The following is a 24,957-nucleotide window of genomic DNA, read 5'->3' as shown; positions in this document are numbered from 1 at the left end:
GGGTTCACTGACTTGCTCAAGGGCACTTTGGAATCTCAAGTTGCTTGCCCTGTCATAGACTAGTCCCGCTGTCATAGACTAGTCCCGCTGTCATAGACTAGTCCCGCTGTCATAGACTAGTCCCGACTCCCTACAATAGCCAAACTAAGACCTACAACCTATCTACTGTGATGCCACGCGTTGTAGGCTATTTTAGCTAAAGCAGTGGTCAGTTTTCTTACATAAACTAGTTATTATCTTAATTTAATTAAAAGCTTGTTATAGTCTGAAGTGGAGAATTGTTTGTTTTCACGAGCAGCTCTCCCAGGCCTAGATTTCCCATCAGGAGAGATGATTTTGGCATCAACCTTGTCATGGATACATTTCATATAGCCAACCCCATCACAGATGAAATTAGGCATTTCATAAAGCCTAATTAGTTAAGTCCCTAGCATAGTGGCCTCCCTTTGGAAATGCAAATCGGTGTGATGTTGGTGGAGGGAGGCAGAGATAGATTCTGAAATGATGACAGCGTAAGTGGCTGTGTCCAGTGTTTTATGAGTGGAGGAGCGCTTTAGATATCATGTCTAGACTAGTGATTGCAGGGAGTGTTTATTGCCCCCCCCCCCCCCCCCCCACACACACACACACTCATGTTCACATGCCCATCAACTGTTTCTATGCTTGAGCATCCTCTATGGATAAAAGTTCTCAGTTGCCACAACTGATTTCAAAAGTCATTTGGATTTCATAGATCATTTGAATTCCATAGTAGCCAGCATGTCTTCTTGCAACACGTTGCAGTGTGACTCATTGTAATCTTGTAGATGGCCTATTTTCGGAAAATTGCTCATTTTCGGTTATTCATAAATGACTGGTCCTCTCTGCTTGAAGCCTAGAGCGCTAAAGTGATGCTGGGCGCGCCGCTGGGAAGGGGAGCACTCCTCCAGCACGAAATGCATCATGATAGAAAGGCATTGACAGTTGAGTCCCCTATGGAGGCATCCGATACGTGTTGCTAAGCTTTATATTTTGAAGCAGGTTTAGCATTATGATTTGGGGGGAGAATCTGTTTAGCAGATGATTGGATCTTAAAGGGAAGGGAGAATTGAGAAGTTGGGTTACTATCTTAGGGACTGAATTTGCCATTAGAGCTTCATTAGTCCCCATTAGCAGAACTTTGGGTTTCAGTGACTTGGGCTGAGAGCCACTGCTTTTAAGTCGATATGGGGTTATAATTTTATAAAGTGATACAAAAAAGGCAAAAGGGCAATTAAAACTTAAAGGAGTAGTTGACCCCTAAAATGACTTTTTATATTGATTACTCATGCCATAAAGACTTGAGTTCAATAATATTTTTTTGTATTTTTTGCCATAGAGACTTGAGTTCAATGATATTTATTTGTATTTTTTCGCATTCCTAAGACAAAAAATGTAGTAAATGTACTCCCATTTATTGTGATGACATTTTTGTCTTAGGAATGCGACTAAAACAAAAGTTTTTATTGAACTCAAGTCTCCATGGCATGAGTAATCGATAGAAAAAAAAAATCATTTTGGGGTTGAACTAATCCTTTAGTTAACAATGAAAAGTAACAAACATGAATTAAAAACAATTTGTTGTTAAATTGGAACAACGAAAAGGCACGCAAGGAAATTAGCATTGATAAGAGGCAATAAAATAAAACGCTATAAAAAGGCCTTGGCGGACGAGGGTTTTCAGAAGTAATTTTAAAAAAAGACACTTGGTGACCGACTTTACTAAGCCTCAGATGTGGCCTCAGATGTGGGATTTCTATCAGTAAATTCTTGTTCCAGAAAATTCCAACTTGCGCCAATAGGCTCTGGCATCCTGTTGTTGTGAACAATGTGCCCAGCAATGGGATGAATGTGGAAAGTCCAACTGCTGTGGGACGGAACGTGGAAATTCATCTTTGTTAAACATTTTGGACGACTTTGCTTGTTTTCACAAAACGGCCTCTATTGACATTTCCAGCGGTGTGATTTACTGCATGGCACATATTTGGGCCTTCGACACATTTCTTTCTCCTTTCTGAATCAAACTTTGTAAAAACCCACAGAATGTTTTCCCCTCTTGTGTTTTAGTGGATTCATATGTGTACAGGCTGAGTAGGTCAGGCAGGGGAAAGGGTGGTAGGGGCTGTGCTTTACAACAGGAGCCGGTGCGAAACGGGACAGATTGGGGAAAAGCTACGATGTTGCTCGCCGTAAATGGCCGGTAGAAAGCTTCATAATGTAAGCTTGTAGATGGCCTATCTTCTTGTAGATGGCCTATTTTCACTTCAATGATCTGACGGTGTAACTGGTGAAAGCGTTAAGTAATGCAGAGGGAACAGAGGTTTTCTTTCACTCAATCTAATGTCAATATACTGTGCAGTAAAACAAAAATATTTAACTCTGGTGACCCTAAGGAAACCAAGACACTCTTCTGTTGAAAATAAGGAAACCAAGACACTCTTCTGGTGAAAAAAGTTGAAAAAGTTGAAGTCTTTATTGAAGTGGCTTGTTCATGATGGAAGTTAAAAACTGGGATAACCCATGCGTAGCAGCCAGCATGACCTTTTTTAGGGTACAGTATCCTAACTAACCAGTAGCTTATTTGAGCTTATACGTTGGCCATTTTCACATGACACTGAAGTATGAGAAGATTTTTTATTTATTTTTTAAGACATGGAATGCATTTCATTATTTCACAAAGTGTGTATCTCTAGAGCCGCCATACAAAATAAAACCCCATTGGTTCAAACCAATTAACGTAGTATAGTTGCGTGCACTGCACAACGGAACCGCTGTTCTAAGTCGACACGAAATGCACAGCATTCCCACCCTACTTATTATTCTTGTCAGACATGTTTTATGGGGCTCTTGGTGATGCTGGGACTAGCACTGGTCTTAGCCAAATGAAACATGGCATGGTCTCAGTGCTTCCCTTTCAAACTCCTCCATCGAACCAGTAGCTGGCTAACTCACTGGCTACTAGGCCAGTGCTAATAGGAAAGCCACTATTTTAAGCTGGTCTGGTGTTGGCTGCTAGTTAGTAAGTCTGTTTTATGTAGTTAATAATGGGTACATTATTTTGACTTTAGCATTTATGTTGTAGTGTAGTAGTGGTCTCTGATATACAGAAACCAAAACCACCATAAGAAGGGAGCGACAGTGAGGCTATCCTGTAAACAAAAACATCACAGGTTAGTCAGTTTGTTCATCAACACTTGAGTCCATGTGAAAATCACTGAATGTTTCCACTCAGAAGTTGCTCCGACTAAGGATAAAAAATATCTTGTGTTCTGGCTACGAGCAGAGTGACCTTAATTGTTAATGCCTTTGCACCGTGTTCGGAACCTGCACTATTTTGGTGTGTGCCCTATTTGCTGTTCAACCCTAACCCTAACCAATTAAAACAAGGTAATAACTTGACCTTTGCTCTACTTCCAGGAGTAGGAGCCTGTTGAAGAGCAAGAGGATCTCAGGTCGTCTGTATGAGATCAGAGTTCATCCCATCCAGAGTCTCCTCAACAGCTCCTCACTGTCTGCTGGTAACTCATACATCAAACACATACATTCTATACATCGCACAGATTATATCCATCCAGTCTCATCACATAAAACACAACGCATACATTGTATCTGAATCCTCATGGACCACTGGGGGTCCATAGAGTTAGGATTTTGGTTGTTTTGCCAGGGATAGAAATTGGTATCTAATGGTTCTGTGGCCTAATAAATGTCAAATTGGGGTCCTTGTAATTAAACCATTGAACTGTTGTTCTATATCACTGGTTGGTCCGGGACAAACAGACCATTTGTGGACCCCAATCGACATTTCAGTTTTAACTTAACTCTGAGAGTGTACAAATGGAACAAACCACGGGTCCATTTGGTTCCATTTATGAGGTTCCATGTGTATACTGAGTTACAGACCTGTATAGGGTCTGTTTGGACCCCTGGTGGTCCTGTATATCACGCACACATGCATCTGTGCCAGGATTATGCCCAAATATGGGCACACACCCATGTGTATATTATGATTATTTAAACTGATCTATGAGAGCCCTATGGGCCTCATGGCTTGGCAAGGCTTACTTACGTATGAGTGCCACATCATCTCAACGACTGAACCCAAAGAAAATACTGAACCACATGACGTTAATCCTCTGATGTGAAAACGAAGAGTTGAAACGTTGGCCCATTTCCCCTCATCATTAAACTATACTATTTGCGATATATTTGCGATTCAATCTAAAAGTGACTGTATGCACTTGTAGGTGGGCTTAATTTTTTTGTGTTTTTTACACTCGTCTAGTCCTTATTTAATTCGTCCACGCTGTTGTCACTGCTGTTGTATCCTACTGACTGGCTTGCCAGTGGGCAGCCCCCACCGGGAGGACGTAGACCCAGCCCGTAGGGGTATGTGCAGTGACAGATATCACCCACCCTGCCTGGCTTCCCTCCCCTCTCATTTGTGTTTGTATAGATGGACCCCTGACAAAGCCGGATGCAGCACGGGTGACACGAATTTAATTTTTAGTGAAAGTTGTAAATGGGGTGCTCCAGTACTTTCTTTGGGTTCAAGCGTTCAGAAGTGTCTAAGTGTTTAGTATATTGTCCTTTCTGAGAACACTGAACTCTGTGGCAGTGCTGAAGCGCAAAGATTTCCTTCAGCTCTGATTATTCTTTATACATCTTCTTGAACTGAAAGGTGTTTATACAATCTTTTTTTTTAATCAATTCAGTAGAGAATTCCACAGTTGACTGCCAGCAACTGAAATGCACATCTGCTTTCAAGTAGTCTGTGTATACGGATGCATAAAATCTAATTTCCCTTAATGTCCTCGTCCTCTGAACTGAAAACTAACAACTCTTGTGCATTTTATGGTGGTAATACTTGGTTATTTGATCCGTACATACATAATGACTCATACACATATTAAACTCGTAGACGTTGGGGTTTTAAGATGGTCCTATTTTCCCCCAAATCATTAGCATATAGAGCCACTAACGAGCATTTACAAAACCCAGACAAGAACATAATTTGGAAAGAGGCAATGACATTTTGAAAGGGGAAAATCATCTAGACACCCTGGGATTAGCCTGTAAATGTTAAAATGGCTGAAATGAATACAGATGGGAGTAGGCTAGCTAGAAACAAGCCAACAATCACTTTGATGGTCAGGTTTGATTGCAGTACAACGCTGCTCATTTCATAACCTTTCAGGCAGAATTTATTTTCTTAAGCATACACTCAAGGCTTTTGTAGCCTTAATGATGACTACTTAACAAGGGAGGATTAATCCAAAGAGTATTCCATGAAATGAATAAATGGCTGGGATTTCCTTAAGGATGAAAAGCAGTATCTAACCTTTTTTTTTTGTTCCAGGAAGGCCTGATCTTTTTAATTTTTATTATTGTACATTATCTAGCTTATCTTTTTTGTTGTACCCTATTTTTAAGTAGCCTCGTAAACCGCCCTCTTCCGGAAAGCATTTCATTTGTTTGGAATCCTTCTGGATTACGGAAGTTGGTTGTTTATTAGGCACATTTTTAAGAATCTTGTCTTCTCTTTTTCTCATGCATTTTTAACTATGCATCTAAACCAAACCATGGGCTAACGTTCCCTCTCTCCTCAGGGTTCTCCGGGCTGATGGGCGTTAGCCAACCCCCTTCCATCAACCCCAGCTCCTCGGACTCCGCCCTGCCAGGCATTTGCAAGGAGCTGATTGGCCAGACGCTGTCGGGTCTGCGTCGCAGCACCCGGCCAGAGGAGACTATGGCCGACAGGCTGGCGTCAGACCTGTGCATGGTGTACACCGCCGTCCGCCGCATCGCTGAGCTGTACGACGGCCTGGACGAGGACAGCCAGGAGAACGGTGGGATTTGAACACCATTACGACCTGGAATTATTTTATACTTTAGCTATTGAAAGATGGCAGATATACAAGCTCACAGCGCGGCACCGCACTGCGAGGTTGTAGATCTGCCATTTATTTTTTAACCGAGAATGTTTTGTAACTGGCTTCTGGCGGGTTCCTGTCCTGATAATAATTTTAAAATGGGGTTTGACAAAAAACACACAAAGTTTGAGAACCGCTGACGTAGAAACATGAGTTTTTCAAAAATCTTAGAAGGATTTAGAGTACTTTTATAGAATCGGGTCAAATGTTAGATTGTTCAAAAATGGCAGATCTACAAACTGAAGATGGCACGCAGTGCTGTGCTGTGAGCTTGTATATCTGCTATTTTTTACTATTTAAAGCATAAAAATTATGGTTAAATACGGTAATGCGTAATGCGTTCCCGGTCTAAATGGGTTAACGTGACTAACATCAATGTGAAATGGTTAAATTCTCAACCAAATGCTCAACTTTTCCCAATTTGTGGATGTTAAAATCTATTTGTCATAAACGGTAACACAAATTAAAGGTTTGATTACATGTAGGGAGCGATATCTAATTCATATTTATTCATGTTGAAATACTTACTTGGAAATCATTTCTATCCACTAGAGGGTGCTTTTGTTCACTTGTTTAAAAGCAACCATAATCTAACATTTCTACTCTGTTACTAGCAAAACTGTTCCTGAACAAAGAATTGAAAATAGTTTGAAATAATTTCCTTAATGTACCATGTCTGAGGTAGTCTTATTGCAATAAAATACTAGCCAATATGTTATTACTGAAGAATTCTGTTCAAATACATAATTAATTTGGGGGAGAATTATTGAATTATGAACTTTGAAATGCATCATTCACTAGTCAAATAAGACTAACATATAAATCGTGCATGTCTTATTCATTTTATTTTCTTTCCCCAGTGTTTGTGTGTAACCCAGAGGCCCAGACCCAGATGGTGAAGGCCACCTCAGCCGTAGAGAGAGCAGTGTTTGTCACCATGCAGTGGCTAGCTGCTGTCAAAGCCTCCTATGGTCAGCTCTACAGCGTCTCTGAGGAGCTCCGCAGGCAGGTCAAGAGGATGGGTGGCTTTTTCCAGCTTCTCATTCAGGTAAAAACACAGCAGATCTTTGTGCTTTGTTACGTCTTTTGTACAGAGGTGCTTTATTGTTACATCTTGTGTACAGAGGTACAAAAGGGTAAAGCTTTTTGTTCGGCCTCCTTCAGACAATGCAGCAGCATAGGCAATAATGATAAAAAACCACACCCAGTGTGAAGAAGCGGTGCTTTTTATGAATTAATTCCATTAAGCGTTCCCTGAAGCCTGGCTAATGGCAAGCTTTGCACGGTGTACACTAGGAGCGGTTAGCACTGCTCAAAAAAGAGTGCAAAAATGAACATCAACATACGCCGTGCATAGAGCTTATATACACCGAGCATTTTTTCAGTAGCTGCCGCGTAACTTCATTGTAAATTCGGTAAAACATCAGTCAATAAATGAGACGTAAGAAGCATCAAATGCATATATTGGGCACACCGTATGCCAATCATAGAGGCTACAGTCCCTATGTTTTCTCTCCTGACACGGGGTTGATTGCAACTACAATAAATATGGTGGTGCATCTAAATCAATCCAGTGCTTGAAATAACTTTACTGATGTCAGACATTGTGTCCTACCTGACACCAGGAGGAGGGTCTAAATTAATAAATGACCACTTTCAACCTGGCATCTGTATTTTGTCAATATTTATTCATGTTCGGTTTGATGTCTAGCATGAATCACATTGATTTTTCATGAATCACACTGAAAACTGACAAGTCTTCAAGAAGTTAAGGGCTTCAGGCAGGCAGGAAACAAATATATTCCAAATAGGGGAAGCTATGCAGAAGCTCTACTCCAGTCACAAGTCAGTGCAATCTCGACTCAATGAAATGATCACATACTAGAATGTATCGACATCTGTGCAAGGACAGCAACTGGTGGTGCTTCCCCCTCCACTCAGATAAAATGATTAGAAAACCATGAAAACACCTGAAACGAGGAGGGGGGGTGGGGGATGTTTCGATTTAAGCCCCGTTTTACCACGTGAGCGAACGGCGTCTAATCAGAATGCACAACATTGATTGACGGGTCGTAGCTGTGAGCTGTTTGGAGCCGTCAGTATGGAAATGACCGTGTGTAGGGAATAGTCAACCTTGAGCCCCTAACAGAACATGAATATACTGTGTATAATATAATGTATTTTAGTTTTCATTTTTGTATAAAAAATGGCACCCAAACGCTGTAGTATCATTTACTTTATTATTGTTATAAGTAATTTAGCTAAGAAGCAAATTAGCTAATGATTTTATTTCTTACTACCACCTTCAATCGAGTTTATCTATTTTTACGACGTTCTAATTTATGCTCTCGCCCACTTAGATCAATGTCGACCGTTTTGTTGGTTTTGCTGCTAGTATTTATCGATCTGGCGTCTGATTTTTCAATCACCCGTGTCTGCCTGTACGGTACAGCAAGTTTCCTTTTCCTCCGCCTCACACGGTGATGAGCTCGCTCACTTTGCTGTTAAATTAACCTACCTGACCCTTCCCCTACGCTACGCTACCCCCTTCCCAGGGCTGCGAGTCGGAGATCTCCTCCATGGTGACCGAGGCCCAGAGGAAGAGCGGCCAGACACTGGACGGCGCTCTCAGAGCGCTGTGCCAGCTGGCAGCGATGACGGGCACCGCGCTGAACACCGCGGAGCTCGGCACATGGGCCACGGGCAAGGTAACTCCCCCATTAATAGCGAAGCAGCTCGTCTGTGCATGCGAGGGCTCAGGGGCCCCTTGTAATCAGCACTCCCCCACCGTTTCATAATGCGGGAGAATGGAATATTAGTCTCGTGGCAGAGCAAGGGTTAGGGTTGGATATGGGGGGGGATTTATTGAACTGAATGTTAAAACTGCATGTATGATTTTTATGATCTTTTTTTTCTGGACTGTATAAGTTCACCAGGGCTGCATATTCTGCTCTACAACCTCTCATTAAGACTGCTACTAAATTCCCAGACCGAGTTTTCTTTTCATAGACTGGGTATGCACTTCTGTTGACATCGAAATGTCTCTCTCATAGAGGTGCTCAGTGGGCATAACAATGCACCGTGTCTGACCAAAGCCACTAAATTAGTCATATTTACGCTTTTCACTTCATGGACCGGTTGACCCTTGCTGCTGTTGTCCATAGGATGGTGGATCAACAGAACTGTCTGGATCACACCATTAAAGCCCCCTTCTCTACTCAATGTTAATGAGACTGGGAAATGCTAATACCCAACACCTGCCAAATTAATGAACATTGGAGCTTTATATAGCGAATCTGCTGCAGACGTTTACAGTGAACATTTCAACGCCCTTTCTGCGCTCAGATATTTTTTATTTATTTATTTTTAAGAATCGAATACCATTTTTATATTAATTTCATCATCATTCTGATGAATTTCACAGTAAGCGTGGATCTGTCCCATTTCCCATATTTCCCCCTGATTGGCTACAATTGCCTTCTAAAGTTTGTGTATGTGACCTGACGGTCGCTTATCTCCCAATTAGGGAGTCTTACTGGTAGAGTATATGACCACTCCGGCATTTGTCTGCAGTCTGCCGCTCTGGCAACACTGTGTGTATAAGTGTATATAGACCAGAGATTATTTTGCTGCTTTACATTCTAGCCTGATAGAATATAAAGATAGTAGTAGTGGCCTCAGGCCCCCAAGGAAAAGGCCTTTACTAGGGCTGCTATCAATAATTTTTAATCTTTTGATTGCTTTTTTGATTTGTCGATTATTCTATGAATCAAAAGCAATCAATAGAATAATTGCAAGTTCTTTTCTTTTAATGAATCCATTAACCGCATACTGTTTACGCACAGCAGTGTCATGAGAAAATGGTGACGATAGCAGATCTGCAAGCTTACAACGGATCACGGTGTGACGTGTGAGCTTGTTTGAAACTTTTAGCCTTTAATGACATGCCCAAATAAGCGATTGATTGTTTATCGATTGTTTACTGATGTCGATTAGTTGGATTAACTGTTGCACCCCTAGAGTTTTCCATTACTGGCATATTCAATGACTTTCTTAAATAAAAACCTTTCACATTTACAAGTTGTGATTGCTTATTTTCAGCTTTCAGTTGCCACGTCACTACTGGAGGGGACCAATAAGGGTGTCCAGTCTCTTCTGAAGGAGGGGCTTACTATCAACAATGACCTGTTGAGAGAAGCTCAGCTGTTCTATCCAAGGACCCCGGTAAGGGATGACAACTATCCGGTGACACAAAAATGACTTGTGCTCCATATGTTATGTTGAACGAGATCAACTGACCTCGTTCCCCCAAAATGTTGCTCACAGCTTGGGTTTTGATGGGTACATGATTGCAGCGGTATAGTAGAACGCATTTCCCACTTAAAGAGCTCGACTCCCTAGTTAGTTAGGTCAAATTAGCCGAAAGTTAAACCAATCTGGGAACTAAATCAAAATCAATATCTTTCTTCACAAATGTGTTCATAAAGGTGTCTACTATCACCTCTGAACTTTCTCAATCACAACTCCCTCTGGAAACTTTGTGGGAACCAATCAAAGTTGGGGGTATCGGGATACCTGGGCCTGGGATTAAAGGGGATAAAATGAAAAAAATGCCAATATGAGCATATGGGGTGTGTAATTAGGGTATTTTCGGGCTGCTGAATCTATTCCAACCATTAGTTTTCAGTTTAAATGACTCCTTGGCCATAAAATAGGCCTAATTGGCTAAGGCTTAGCCAATCATGTCATTCGAGTTCACCTGTGTCCTGTTAGTCCCTGTGCTTAAACCCTTTTGAGTGTTCCTTGTCAGATTGTATCATGTTATCATGTGTGTCATGATGTGCGCTTACCCGCCTGATCTTGAATAGTTTTCATGAATTCAAACCCTACTCCAACCATTTTTTTTTTATTGCCAATATTATGTCTCATGGACACAAAAAGGTAGTTTGTTGTGGCCTATTTTATGGCCAAGGAGTCATTTTTACTGATGGTTGGAATGGATTCAGCAGCCCCAAAATACCCTAATTACACACCTCATATGCTCATATTGGCCATTTTTCATTTTTTCCCCCTTTAATCCCAGGCCCACGGGATACCCCTAACTTTGATTGGCTCCCACAAAGTTCCCCAAGGGAGTTGTGATTGAGAAAGTTCAGAGGTGATAGTAGACACCTTTATGAACACATTTGTGAAGAAAGATATTGATTTTGATTTAGTTCCCAGATTGGTTTAACTTTTGGCTAATTTGACCTAACTAAGTCCTTACCCCCCTCATTCCTCTGTAAATATACCCGTTGATGCAACTGTGATTTCTACCATGTGTATTACTGATGAATTGAGTACACTTATCCTTAGCATAACCTTTGACCATACAACCTGTATTGTTAAAAATCCTGCTAATAAAGTATTCAATCCAATCAATCAAATGCACAGGGATAGAAATATTTAGATTCGTTATACAAATAAATAGAAGTAGATTTTGAGTGTGCTAACACATATTCCTGTACCTGTCCTACGTCTCTATTTGCAGGTTCTCCAGAATCTGAAGTCCCTGACCGTAGACCTGGCCTGTGCTCTTCAGAAGTACATCCACTGTCATATGTCGGTAAGTACATCCACTGTCATATGTCGGTAAGCTACATCAGTCAGTAAGACTACAATCCCACCATCAACACCACCAACTGAAATGATGGAGATGGATATATACTTCATTCATCCCAAAGGAAATTTGTTCAGTTCAACAGCAGCTCCAGTTGCCATACATTCATACAGATTTGTCAGTAAATGCAGAAATGTATATATAGAGAATATGTTTCATCAATAGAAATGGGATTTTTAACTTATAACTTTCAGTTTTTCCACTCTATTCTAGGTAAAAAAAATAGAAACACAGCTATAAATGCAATATAAATTAAAATACATCCACTGTCAAATGTTGGTAAGCTACAGCAGTCAGTAGAACCACAAGCCCATATCAACACATTCTGAAATGATAGATAGATGGATATATGGATAGATATATACTTTATTTAGCCCAAAGGAAATTTGTTCTGTTAAACAGCTCAATGTGCCATATATTCATACAGAAGAGCAGCATGATGTATGTATGTGTATCTAGAGATCTATTTATAAGAAGTTAAACATTCTGTTCTGATGCCACACATCAACACTTGTAATACTATGTATGTGTATCTAGATAGAGATCTATAGTTATAAGAAGTTAAACATTCTGTTCTGATGCCACACATCAACACTTGTAATACTATGTATGTGTATATAGATAGAGATCTATAGTTATAAGAAGTTAAACATTCTGTTCTGATGCCACACATCAACACTTGTAATACTATGTATGTGTATCTAGATAGAGATCTATAGTTATAAGAAGTTAAACATTCTGTTCTGATGCCACACATCAGCACTTGTCATACTTGGCAGAGAGAACAAGGCAACCAGGTGCTCACCAGAGACATAATAGTTAAAATGGTAAAAGGTGATCCTGGATCATCAGACGGGATAAAACGTCAGATATAATGGGAGATCCGGGCACTTTAATGCTAAGCCTCCCTTATTCTTTGTTACCCTGATGAAGAACCCTTGGGTCGAAACAGGTTGTCATGGTATTAAATATAGGGCTGAACAGTTTGGTCTTATTGATGGTTTGCCACATAGGGGCGGCGGTGGCTGATCAGGGGTAGAGAAACAGTCATTAGAACACTGAGGGTTCCCGAAAGGTTCCCAGTTCGATCCCGGGCTCCCCCAGAGTTGGTTTCAGAGAGTCCTTGAGCAAGACTCTGAACCCCTTGTTGCTCCCGGTGAGCAGGTTGGTGCCTTGCATGGAAGGTGTACTTCTGTGGCCTACCGACGGTGTGCATACAAAGTTTGGCGCTGCTCAGACCAGTTTGCGAGATTAGCCCCCCAACAGACAGACACACAGACAGATCCTCTCTTGCAGTAGACGGCTAGCCTCTTGTAGAGCGACGACATAAAAAAGCCATCTCGCATGGTGACACTTAAATGCTACAGATTAATCCCCACCATCCCAGCAGGCCTGTTAAAGCTGCCAGTCATCGTTAATGGCTGCTGTTGGAACCCAATGTCCTCTTGCCTTATCTCCCCCCAGTCTCCCCTTGGGCCACCGTTCAGATAATGAATGTGTTGAATGAAGTGCCATCAGTCACCCTGAACGCGCTTGTTTGCCATTATCTTAAACCACACAAAACGACAACGCTTTGCCAGGGACGCTCATCGTCACATCACCGACCGCCCGAAGGACAATAACCTCTGGGGGTTTTCACGACCCACCCACACCATGTCATTGATGTTGGGACAACAAAAGGGTTTGCAAGAAAGTGACCTATTGGCTGGTTATGTCTCGGTTGGTTCTTAATTGTTGGTTTCTGACTGGGCTGCGGAGTGTTGTGTTTGTGTGTAACGTAGTGGTGACCTGTGGTTTGAGTGTTTCCAGTAGCTTTTAACTTGTCAGGTGTAACAGAGTGGGTGCATATTTTTTACAGGACAGCATTTAGCATTAAAAAACAAAGTCAATTTTACACAATATCAAATATGTATAAGCGGAATGCTCAACACAAATGACGCAGAATATGTCCCTTGTGCAAGTAGAGAAAGCAGATTGTTGGGTAGAACGGCTTATATTCATAAATTAATGCCCTACTTCGTCATGCTACAAGTACAAAAATAAAAGCTGTCATGATCCAACTCATTTTCAAATTTGAATCCGAAAAAAGTATAATTTATTTTAGGTTATATACATTATAAATGTTTTCCTCCAGTGTAATAGTAAGAAAAGGTGAAAACGGCCTGTTCTTTGCAAAATAGGTGTTGCAATCGGAAAGTGAAATTCCTGGCTGATGTGAATAAGGGGGTTTATTGCGGCGTATGTTTCCCACTATTCAGGGTTTTGCTAATGGAGGGCTGAGGATCGGGCTGCTTGTGTTTCATTGGGATCAACATTGGCACCTCTACAGTACAGTACAAGGAGATGAATGTTGTTACGTTTATGTCATAGGAATGGACTGATCCCCTTGGAATGGCCTCTCGTTTTTCCAGTGACATCAGTCAGAACTGTATGAGCGAAACGTTTGAGAAGTGAATCCTTGGACCAGCTGGGGAAGTTTGGGTTGGGAAAAGTGGTGTGTGTGTGTGTGTTGTGAGATTGCATTTTCCTTTGACCACAACCCACTACAGTCTTCTGCAGTTATCACGCAACAATATCTCCCCCCTCGCTGTAGCTAACTGGGTAGAGATGCAGTTTGGTTATCAGAAGGTCATACTTTTGATGCAACGAGCAATTAACTCAACCCTGGGTGCCGTTATTAATGGCAGCCGACGGGTAAATGCCGAGCACAAATTCTGCATATCGTTACTGTTGGGCAGAAACCTCTCTACATTTTAACTCTTTGTAAATGAATGCCCTACTTGATCTACAGTGTCACACAGATGCATCAAAAGTAGCACATTTGTAAGCTTGAAATGCAGAACGACGCATCTTGAGCTTGTCAATCTGAAGTTTCTACCCGACAAACATACCTGTATGTGCAAAATTTGTGAGCTATAGCAATTACTCCTACAACTGTAGTTGGAGAGTGGTAAATGTTAATTTATTGGCAGATGGGTTTGACTCTTGGCAGTAATATGAGTTGATCTTAATTTAACCATACTAGTTGACCTGGGTCTATACTTGACAAATCAAATACTACAAGCTCACAAGATGATGCAACATGACACAAGCTTGTATTTACTCTGCCATAAGGTCAGGCAGTAAACTAAAAAAAAAAAGTTTCAGATTTATATTGGTAAACTCTTTTCAAACTTGTTTTGGTGCAGCAGCATTCACAGAAACCTTCTGGCCAAGAATAGGAAATGGCAAAAACGAGAATATGCAATTCAATAGCAAATTGGAAAAAAAAAACACAAGAACTAAACCCACAAGAACTAAACTCAAGTAGTCCTCATATTACAAAAATATTCAAGAGTCCTTTAGGGAATTGCCTAGAGAATTAATCAAAATTATGCTTTTCTCTGTAAGAGTAAACTGTTATGTACTTTATCTCTTGTTCATCACCTCATTGCTCTCTCATATACCCTTGTCTTGACTCATTCAGATGCCTAGCTGGGAGACCTTTATCATAATTTCTAATGTTGCGCTTGTCTTCAAAGACTCAAACTTTTAGTTGGAGCAAACGTAACAAACCAGAAGGACCTTTTCAAAATGTGTCATACATGCCATGCGTGCATTTTCACACTGGTTTTCCACCACACAGGAGCAGGAGGTCAGCCCAGAGAGTGTGGGGGAGGAAGAGGACGTGGAGCTCCAGCTGCAGGGGCTGGGGAACACGGCAGCCAGACTGTTCCAGTTCAACCAGGCTGTCAGACAGCTGCACCACTCCCTCTCCACCAGTCTCCGAGGTAACGTTAAGAAGAACCTTGAGATGATGGCTAGCTACCAATAGTGTGGGGATTTAAGGGGAGCAAATGCTAATTTCGTGCAGATTTGTCTTAAAGCGCAAGATTTTGCACAGATGTAGCCCAGGCCTTGCTCTAATGATTTAGCTAGGGTGCCCGAGCCGACGGCCTTCGGGGTCGCCACAGCGGCCAAATCAAGTTGGCCTCCCATTGACTTTCTATACAGTAGGAAAATACCCAGAAAAAACATTTTTTTCAGGGTATTTAAGTAGGATCTGAGGGGACTAACTAGGGGTTTGTCATGATGCTGAATCCATTGCAGGCATTTGTTTTGCACAAAAAAACATTCCTTGGGCTAGAAATGGCCTCAGAAAACGATGCATGTATGGGTGAGCATTCATGTTAGTCGGAGGCATTAGGGTTTTTTTTTCTCGTGCTAATCAGTCTAAAAGTGCAAAATTTTGCACAGATGTAGCTCAGGGCATGCTCTAATGATTTAGCTAGGGTGCCCGAGTCTGCGACCTTCGGGGTCGCCACAGCGGCCAAATCAAGTTGGGCTCCCATCGACTTTAGTGATGAAAAGTGATGAGTCATCACTTTTCAGAGTTTTGTGGGTGTTTTCTGGAGCTGTGGTGACCCCGAAGGTCGCCGACTCGGGCGCCCTAGCTAAATCATTAGAGCATGCCCTGAGCTACATCTGTGCAAAATTTTGCACTTTTAGACTGATTAGCACGAGAAAAAAAACCCTAAGGCCTCCGACTAACATGAATGCTCACCCATACATGCATCGTTTTCTGAGGCCATTTCTAGCCCAAGGAATGTTTTTGCAAAACAAATGCCTGCAATGGATTCAGCATCATGACAAACCCCAAGTTAGACCCCTCAGATCCTACTTAAATACCCAGGAAAAAATGTTTTTCTGGGTATTTTCCTCCTGTATAGAAAGTCAATGGGAGCCCAACTTGATTTGGCCGCTGTGGCGACCCCGAAGGTCGTCGGCTCGGGCGCCCTAGCTAAATCATTAGAACAAGCCCTGGGCTACATCTGCACAAAATGTTGCAAATTTGCACGAAATTAGCATTTGCTCCCCTTAAATCCCCACACTACAACCCAGATCACGCTTACTTTTTTTTTTCTTTTTTTTTCAAGATTTGTTTTTGGGCTTTTATGCCTATATTGATAGGACAGTAGACTGACAGGAAATGGGGGAGTGACACGCGGCAAAGGTCGTCCGGATCGGGAATCGAAACGGCACCGCCGCCGCCAGGCATCCATGCCTATGTGGCAATGCCTAAGTGGTATGCGAATGGACCAGTAGGGCAGCGGGCGCCCCCCCACGCTTACATTTTAGACTCCCAACCTTTCGACACGGGGTACTGTAACTCGCAATGTGTTTAACAATGAAATCATTCTTAGATCACAAACCACTGCAAAGGTCCCAAACCCCATGATAGCATTGCTGTAATAAAATGTTTCTTGAATTGTATGATGTGAAAGAAACATTTAGTTTTTTCAGTATTGTGTTGTGATTGGAATTCACTGCTATAATGTGTGTATATCCTTGCTGTCGGGCAGAAACTCCTTATTCTATATATTTTTTTCCCCCGTAAATTAATGCCCTCCTTGATCATACTACAGCGTCACACAAGTGGCAAAAGTAGCCACTCAAAGTGTGTCTCTTTGCGCTGCGTTTCGAGCTTGTGGATTTGCTACTTTTTCTGAAAAATACTCGCAACTTTTCTCTCCAGGTAAAGTCTGGGACTCCGAACTCGGTGTCTCCACGCACGCCATCTCCTCCTCTGCCAGGGCGGTAGACGAGCACATCAGCGGCGGCCTGCACAAAGGCACAACGTCTTCCTCCACCGTGTCCTACAGCCTGCGGCTGCCCTGTGTCCAGAGCGTCCTGGCCACGCGCGACGCACTCCACACGGCACTCCAGGGTCTGGCCAAAGGCACCTTTAACCAGCAGGGAGCAGCAGAAACAAGGGGCTCTGACAGCACGGAGAAGAGCGCCAGCGGAGAGACCACCTCGTCATCCAAGGAGGTTATTGGCTCTCACAGTTATAGAAATAGGACCTTCAGTAAGACCGTGTACAAAAGCAGCCCCCACTTTGTCTGATTCAGTCCCATTGGTGCTCTGTATTGTTTTATGAGTGGTTTCGTTTTTTTTATACTTTTTATTTTCAGACAACAAACTGCCATGACGAAAGATATGGACAGAACACGTGGACGGAAAATGAAAAAACAACCACTGAACTAAAACATACACAAGAGAGAAACAGAAATAAAAGAATGGGGGGGTTGGGGGGGACACTATTCACTCTTATACAAATGCCATTTCTCCCATCGTTTTTCGTATATCTCTGCTTTGGTGCTTTGGTCCTCAGGTTATAAGTAATTTTTTACCATAGGGCTAATTTCTTCGACAATGTCCAACCAATGTTCCTGCTTAGGGGGATCCGCTTTCAGCCACCTTCTTGTGGTGGCCTTTTTGTCCACCAGTATCAATATTTTAAACAGATAGACGTCCTCTCGTCCTACTGTGTCTTCGGGTATCAAGCCGAGATGTTGTACCCTGGGGTCTCTAGTGATCTTATAGCCCATGACTTCTTCTAATATCCTTAGAACACTGTTCCATAATGTCTGCATTTTCTCACACGACCAGAATGTGAGTGATCTGCATTCACGTGGCCACACTGTCCAGCAATATTCCATCCAAATTCCCTCCAACCTTTAGAGTTTGTTGAAGATTGTTGTTTCACAAATGGTGACATCAATCACACTCCGACAATACAATGTTGAATTCAGATTCCGAGTGGTTTTGTTTTTAACTAGTTTTCTAATAAAATTATTTTTATCTTATATATTTCCTAAAGCGCATACTGTATGAAACATTTTAACCATGTCAAGACAAAATCAAATCTTGAAGATTTATTGTATAAATTACAAATAAAGACACTTTTATTTAATGTCTGTGTTGTTGGATTGTTTGAATGAGAAATGGTGCATTTATTGAAAAAAAAGTGCTTTACAATGTTTCCAATACTTACTGTACATGATGTACTTTATAACCATCATGACAGATGTTTCACTATAGCTGCTGATACGGTACACATGACATGCCTACATACATGTTCCGTGGTCACTCAAAGTGCAAATGGCCAGGCCAGCGTTCTAATCTTGTCGTTAATAGTTCACCCCAATAATGACTTATTTTCTATTTATTACTAACGCCATGGAGACGTGAGTTCAATAATGTATATACTTTTTCTTTTCTTTTTTTCCTGCATCCCTAGTCAATTTGATTGCAATGAATGTATCCCCCCATTGATCCGGAATCAATGGGGGTAAATTTACTATACTTTTTTTCTTAGGAATGTGACAAATGCCTAAGAATATTATTGAACTCAAGTCTCCATGGCGTGAGTAATCGAGTCATTTTGGGGGTGAACTACTACTCCTTACTAATGTTTAATCTTGAATATTGGCTCTCTCCTACATAGGCTAATGCATCAGTGATTCTTGCCTAAATATAATTCTGGTATGAGGGTGCTCTCACCAAAATACCTAGAGTGGAATCTGCCAATGCATTTCAATGAGAATGGAGCGTTTTTTTTGCAGAAATCCTCTACTGGCAAAAAAAAACGCTCCATTCTCATTGAAATTGCATTGGCGGATTCCACTCTAGGTATTTTGGTGTGAGGGCACCCTCAGACCCCTGAATTTACCACACAGTCATAAAGTCTAATTCCATTTGAATACATTTCCTTCAAAAAACCTAGAAATGTAAAAGTGATTTAAGGTTTACAAATGTGTAAAATGGTTTGAAAATGGCACACCTACAAGCTCACAATGTGTCCCATTGTGATGCATTTGAGCTTGTATCAACTATTTTCAAATAGACAAAATGTATATACGGATGAACTATTTTGTAATCAATCTACAAAGTAATAATGGTTTCAAATAATTGTAATGGACTAAGGTACAACATTTTCCTCTGGTGGACTGGAGCAGAAGTTTAAAATAGCCTTTTGAAAATCTAAACTCCAGTAAAGGAAAAAATGACCATATTTGAGTAAATGTACTTAGTTACCACTGACAAGGTGCAGCAATAAAACGGTAGCACAAGCCTCAACCTTCAATTTTGATAGTGAGATTGAACAATTTGAACTTGAAATCATTTTGACAACATTTACACAAATCCCGAATGTTTAATCAAATGGCCACAAATTTGGAGGTCCTTTAAATTAAATTGAGAACCACTGTTGAGCTCGACTGAAGTGTTGGTTTGCAAAATGGCCTCTGGGGACCCCCAGGGGTCCTCGTGGGATTTCCGGGGGTCCCCTACAACTAAATGATAGTTAGTTAAAAAATAGACCCTTATGTGTATGTAAGTGTAAAAATTGAACCCATCACATTCATTTTTCAATATAAATTGGGTTCTTAGAGATAGAAATACTATTAAATGGGGATCCGTATAAAAATCATGTCAAACTGGGGGTCCCCTTGCAATTAAAATGGTTCAATGGGAATCACTGCTATAGCCATAAAACTCTTCTGTTATGGGGTCCCTGGCATATCTTTTTAAATGGGGGGGGGGGGGGGGGGGTCCACAGGATAATATAAGTGTCACTTTGGGGGTCCTTGACATGAATACATTTGAGAGACACTGAACTAAAGTACAGAAGTGTGTAATAAATCAGTGCATGGTTCTCAAAGTGGATTCCAGGGAAGACCTTGAAATGCAAAAGTTTGAGAACCACTGTAATGAATAATGTGCCTTGTTTTCTTGGCACCTCTGAGCAGCAGAGAGAGAACGCCCACCTCTCCCTCTCTCTGCATCTCTCCTCCATACATTCTAGCAAAGGAGGTTCCCACTAACTTTAACGACGGCAAACCAAGTCCGAAGTTGGATTAATTATATTGTTATTTTTTAATAAGCTTTAGAGTTTTGTCATTATTAAGCAGGCTACCGTGCCATAAGACATGTTTAAAATGTCACTAAAGACACGACACGGTGTGTCGACTGAGGTGGAGTGAAGCTCAACGCGCGTAGGTTTTGGGGAAGAAGGCATCAATACAAACACCAAAGACTACAGGTAACATAATGGGGAAATAACAAATGTTTTATCAAAAACTCTTGAAACTTATTGTCATTTTCATGTTTTCAGGATAACGTTAAAGAAATGCATAAAGTGTTCTACCGTCTCCTTATCTAACGAACGCATTAATTCACATTTTATAGGATGCGCTGCTGGTTGATATGCACGAATATGCTTGTAAGTATTAAAACGATGTTTGTTGTTTTCATGATTGTAGCTTTGTTTTGGGCGACACCTCCTGTGTCCTTATGACGTTGACTTTAAACAGGCATATGTCAGTGGGGGGAAAGTAAAAGTATCAATAGTGCAATGTAGAGATACTCTGTTACAAGTAAGTAAAAGTCCAGAATTAAACATGTAGGTCTACATGAGTAAAAGTACAAAAAGTATTGTTTGAAATTATACTTAAAGTACCAAAAGTAAAAGTACTCATTCATTATGCAGAATGTCCCACTGAAATTTTAATAGGCCTACAAATATTTCGAAAATAGATCTACAAGCTGTGAATTTTCAAATGGCTGAAATGTATATTAAGTGGATAATGTATGTTTTGTAATAATCCAAATCTACCATGAAGTAACTCAAGTTTTAAAATAGGCTAATTGTAGTGGAGTAAAAGTATAATATTTGGATCCGAGAGTAAAAGTATTGAATGTTGGAAGTACTCCATCAAAGTAAAAAGTACCTCAAAATTGTACAGTACTTGAGTAAATGTACTTAGTTACTTTACACCACTGCATGTTGTGTAGCTACAGAAGTAAACCTGCCAAAATCCCCAAATATGTTTTCCATGTCCTCCCTAAAGAGCTGTGAAAACGTTATTTATCCTACTGTACGTCAAGTAAAGACAAATGTTGTGATGTTAAAATGAGCCATAATGGAGCCTGGTTTGCCCTTGTTTATATAGCTGGGACTGGCTTATTTTTACAACAAATATTGTGTTCATATTGACAAATTGACTGAATCATAATGACTTAATTGATTCATAATAGCCAGCGGTGGAAGAAGTACTGACAGTTTTTACTGAAGTAAAAGTGTGAGTAGCACAGTGCAGAAATAGTCTACTTAAAGTACCTACCTAAAGTAAAAGTACTCATTATGCAGGTATGTCCCATTTCACAAGTTCATACAAAATTTGCCTCTAAAGATATAGTGGATTACAAGTAAAGTATTGAAATACTTTTGACATACTCCAGTATAGTAAAAGTACCTCACATTTGTACTTAAAGGCCCGCTGACACGCCCCTGAAATGATAATAGTATGATACAGTAGGTCACGTGGTCTCTCTGAAAACAGTCTGAAATAGTCTGAAACTCATGTCACAGTGTAATCTGCCCCTCGCCCCCCAACAACAGCTGACCAGTACAGTAAGTAGTCTAAGTACAGTCAATTGATTTGATTGGCTTATAATTGCGCATTCCCACAATGACATCATACAAATATTAAGATGATTTGACAGTGACAGTACTTGCCGGGTTAATAAACCAGACCGAACACAACAACACCCCCTGGCGGTAGTGGTGTTGTAGTACGGTCTGGAACCGATCCATTGAGATTCTATTTCCTCAACCAGCTTTAAGGGTTGGCAAATCAGGGTTGTATGCTTGGGGCACGTTGTTTGGGGCTCGCGTCACTCTCTAGGCTTTAGCCCACCCCCCAGAAATGAAAGCTCTTCCTGAAATCCCAGACTCTCTTCCCAAAACGAAGTGTGTGATAGAGGCTGGCAAGGCCAGGCAATGACAGTACGCCTTTAGGTGACAGTACCCATTTAAGTAGCCTACTTAATACTTAGGCCTACTTACTTTCCACCACTGGATTATTGGTACACACAGTGATACTCAGTACAGCAGCAGTAAGGGTGGACAATTTATGGAAAATATAAATGTAGGGCTACTTACACTACTAAACCAATTACTTGATGTTATGTTTCAGATTTGGTTTCATCATTATACATCAGGTAAGACACCTTAAATATCTCCTTTCCACGAATGACCATGTCTACTGTACCAACATTTAGGGTGTCAATGTGTCCTTGTGTCACTGGTTCTTAACATGGGGTCCAGGACCCCCATGATGACATGGGTCCTTGAGGGGGGTTCTACAAGCCGGGCACTGTTTTTTTTTTTCTTCTATAATTTTTATCCCACAATTTTTGTAACCCATTTTTTCACCCAGTGCCAATTGCCTATGTAATCCTGGGCTCTGCTCTCCCTCTGCCAACCTGGGGAGGCAACGGACTGACCTCATGCTTCCTTCTATGCATGAGGAGTCCAAGTTGCTTCTTTTCACCTGACAGTGGAGATTTCACTGGTTTGGACGTAGCGCGTGGAAGGAACACGTTATTCAACCAGTTCCTTTCCCCTCCATCAGGCGCCCCGGCTGGCCAGGGGGAGGCATTATTGAGACCAGGATTACGTGCATGTTTTTGTGAGGGTATCAACCCTAGGAGACACGGGGAGAACATGCAAACTCCACACAGAAAGGCCCTATCGTCAACCCCACCTAGGGTGTGGGCGCTGATGACGCGGAGGAGGAACACGCCGCCAGTGCCCACAGCGTCCCCCGGCGGGAATCGAACCCAGGACCTTCTAGCTGTGAGGCGAAGCGCTAACCACTGCGCCACCGTGCCCCTTCCGGGCACTGTTTTTAATAGCTTGCGAGTAAATATGGTCTTTATTTTTTGTTTGCTACATTTATTTTTTTATTTTATTTTTTATTGTTATCGATATTAATAATGTTTAAAGAAATCATAAGTTAAAAACAAATACAGCCTGGATTGGAGTGTATTTAATTTTTTTCTCCAAAAGAATCCCATTACAATGTAATGAAAATAGCAGATCTAAAAGTTCACAACGTGTCACATCGCGATGTGTTGTGAGCTTGTACAGTAGATTGTCTATTTTCACTGGGTACCGTGGAGACTCTTTTGGGTCTCGCGCTAAAATGTTTGGGAACCACTGGTGGTCTGTCGCTAAAAGCTTTTCTCATAAAGGTGTCATTTGTGTTTAATGTTCAAATCGGCTGCACTGCCTGCAGGATCTTTACGAGACTAGAAGCAGGCTGATTTATTCCGTTTTCATCAATCTAGTAGAACAGCAATAACAACAGGAAGGCAATTATCAAATTCAATATCAAATGTAAACTACAGTAATGTTAATTCCAATGGGAGAGTGTACGTGAACACAGCTTCTGAACGATATTGGATACATTGGATTGTCACAAGCCACTCATCGTCCCCTACATTTTGATACCACTTTTTTCAGAGAGACAAATCAGGAGGAAATCAACTTTGTTATTGACCATTCTCTGTCCCATCAACACACTATAGAGCATCGCAGCGGAAGTGGATTCCTGGGGTCACTTAATATTCCCCATTCATTTTCGCCATAGACTTTTGCAAATATATGTATAACAATTATGTTAAGCCTCGAACCAAGCCATCCAGGATGGAGGTGAATCATGATCATATAACCTTTGATCCTATGTGAAAACATATTTTAATATTACATTATTTGATATACTACATTTAATAACTACCCTTTGTTTAGCGATTTTCAAAATGTTCTTTTCATAGAAAAAAAGGTTATATGGTCATGTTTCACCTCCATCCTGGATGGCTTGGTTCGAGGCTTAACATAATTGTTATAAATATTTTTGTAAAAGTCTATGGCGAAAATGAATGGGGAATATTAGGTGACCCCAGGAATCCACTTCCGCTGCGATGCTCTATGGTGATATCTAGAGCCCCCTTTCCACTGCAAGGTGGAACTAGGGTTGTTCGATTAATCGATTTTTAATCGTAACCCGTTTTTTTTCTTTTGGACGATTTAAAAAAATGGAAATCGTAAAATCGATTTTCACTTTAATTAGGGAAATTCTTACTCATTGGAGCCTTGCACGCGCAAAAAGTACACAGCCCCGTCCTCCTAAAGCAGGACGACAAGGTCCGACACCAAATTAATACTACTTTCTCTCTGATGTGTCATTTCTTTGATGCGCGTTTAGCGCACGTCAGACTGAGCAGAGTTCACCACCGCACTGCGCTCACTCGCGATGGTTCAAGCAGAAAACAGAACAAAACGCTGCTGAGCTGGTAAACTTACTTCTTGTTAGTAGTTTGAAAGAAGCTTATTAATTCTGTGTTACCCACCTACTGACTGTAGTCTCCTACTGTCCCTGTCACTGTGTTAATTTTGCGTCGGGAAGCGAAGCGCTTCGCCTCCGTTTACAATCAGTCAACATCTCCGTGCATGAGTGGTGCAGGGCAGGGGCGTAGCCAGGAATTACATTTTGGTAGGCGAAATGCCAGCCAAAATTCAGGGGTGGCCTTAGCTATTTTTTCACCCGTTTCACCAGCCTCCAAGAGCTGGCTTGTTTTGGCTGTTTTGTCACTCACTATTGATAATGAAACACTAAGGACGCTAAGTTAACTTCTGTATGTGATTGTTGCGCAACTAAAGTTATTATTATTAATACC

The 24,957-nt window shown here is 41.2% G+C and overlaps 2 protein-coding genes across 2 annotated transcripts in view; both read left to right on the top strand.

Moving 5' to 3' along the window:
* The window catches only part of kif14 (kinesin family member 14), a gene marked incomplete at both ends in the record, with an annotated part of 40,078 nt that extends 22,582 nt beyond the window's left edge, over positions 1–17,496 (top strand). The window contains 8 exons of the mRNA XM_080729392.1: positions 3,436–3,536; positions 5,628–5,867; positions 6,812–6,999; positions 8,507–8,659; positions 10,053–10,175; positions 11,482–11,556; positions 15,236–15,380; positions 17,126–17,496. Coding sequence (XP_080585518.1) covers positions 3,436–3,536; positions 5,628–5,867; positions 6,812–6,999; positions 8,507–8,659; positions 10,053–10,175; positions 11,482–11,556; positions 15,236–15,380; positions 17,126–17,496 — 1,396 coding nt within the window. The remainder of the gene's footprint in view (positions 1–3,435; positions 3,537–5,627; positions 5,868–6,811; positions 7,000–8,506; positions 8,660–10,052; positions 10,176–11,481; positions 11,557–15,235; positions 15,381–17,125) is intronic.
* A 4,907-nt stretch (positions 17,497–22,403) lies between these two features.
* The window catches only part of LOC308288039 (adhesion G protein-coupled receptor D2), a gene marked incomplete at both ends in the record, with an annotated part of 125,960 nt that continues 123,406 nt past the window's right edge, over positions 22,404–24,957 (top strand). Inside the window, one exon of the mRNA XM_080729383.1 lies at positions 22,404–22,437. Within this exon, the coding sequence (XP_080585509.1) occupies positions 22,404–22,437 (34 nt within the window). The remainder of the gene's footprint in view (positions 22,438–24,957) is intronic.

This window comes from Nannobrachium achirus, assembly GCF_963921795.1.
Source record: "Nannobrachium achirus genome assembly, chromosome: 1".
Classification (NCBI taxonomy): Eukaryota; Metazoa; Chordata; class Actinopteri; order Myctophiformes; family Myctophidae; genus Nannobrachium; species Nannobrachium achirus.
This window is presented reverse-complemented; position numbering and strand designations above follow the sequence as displayed.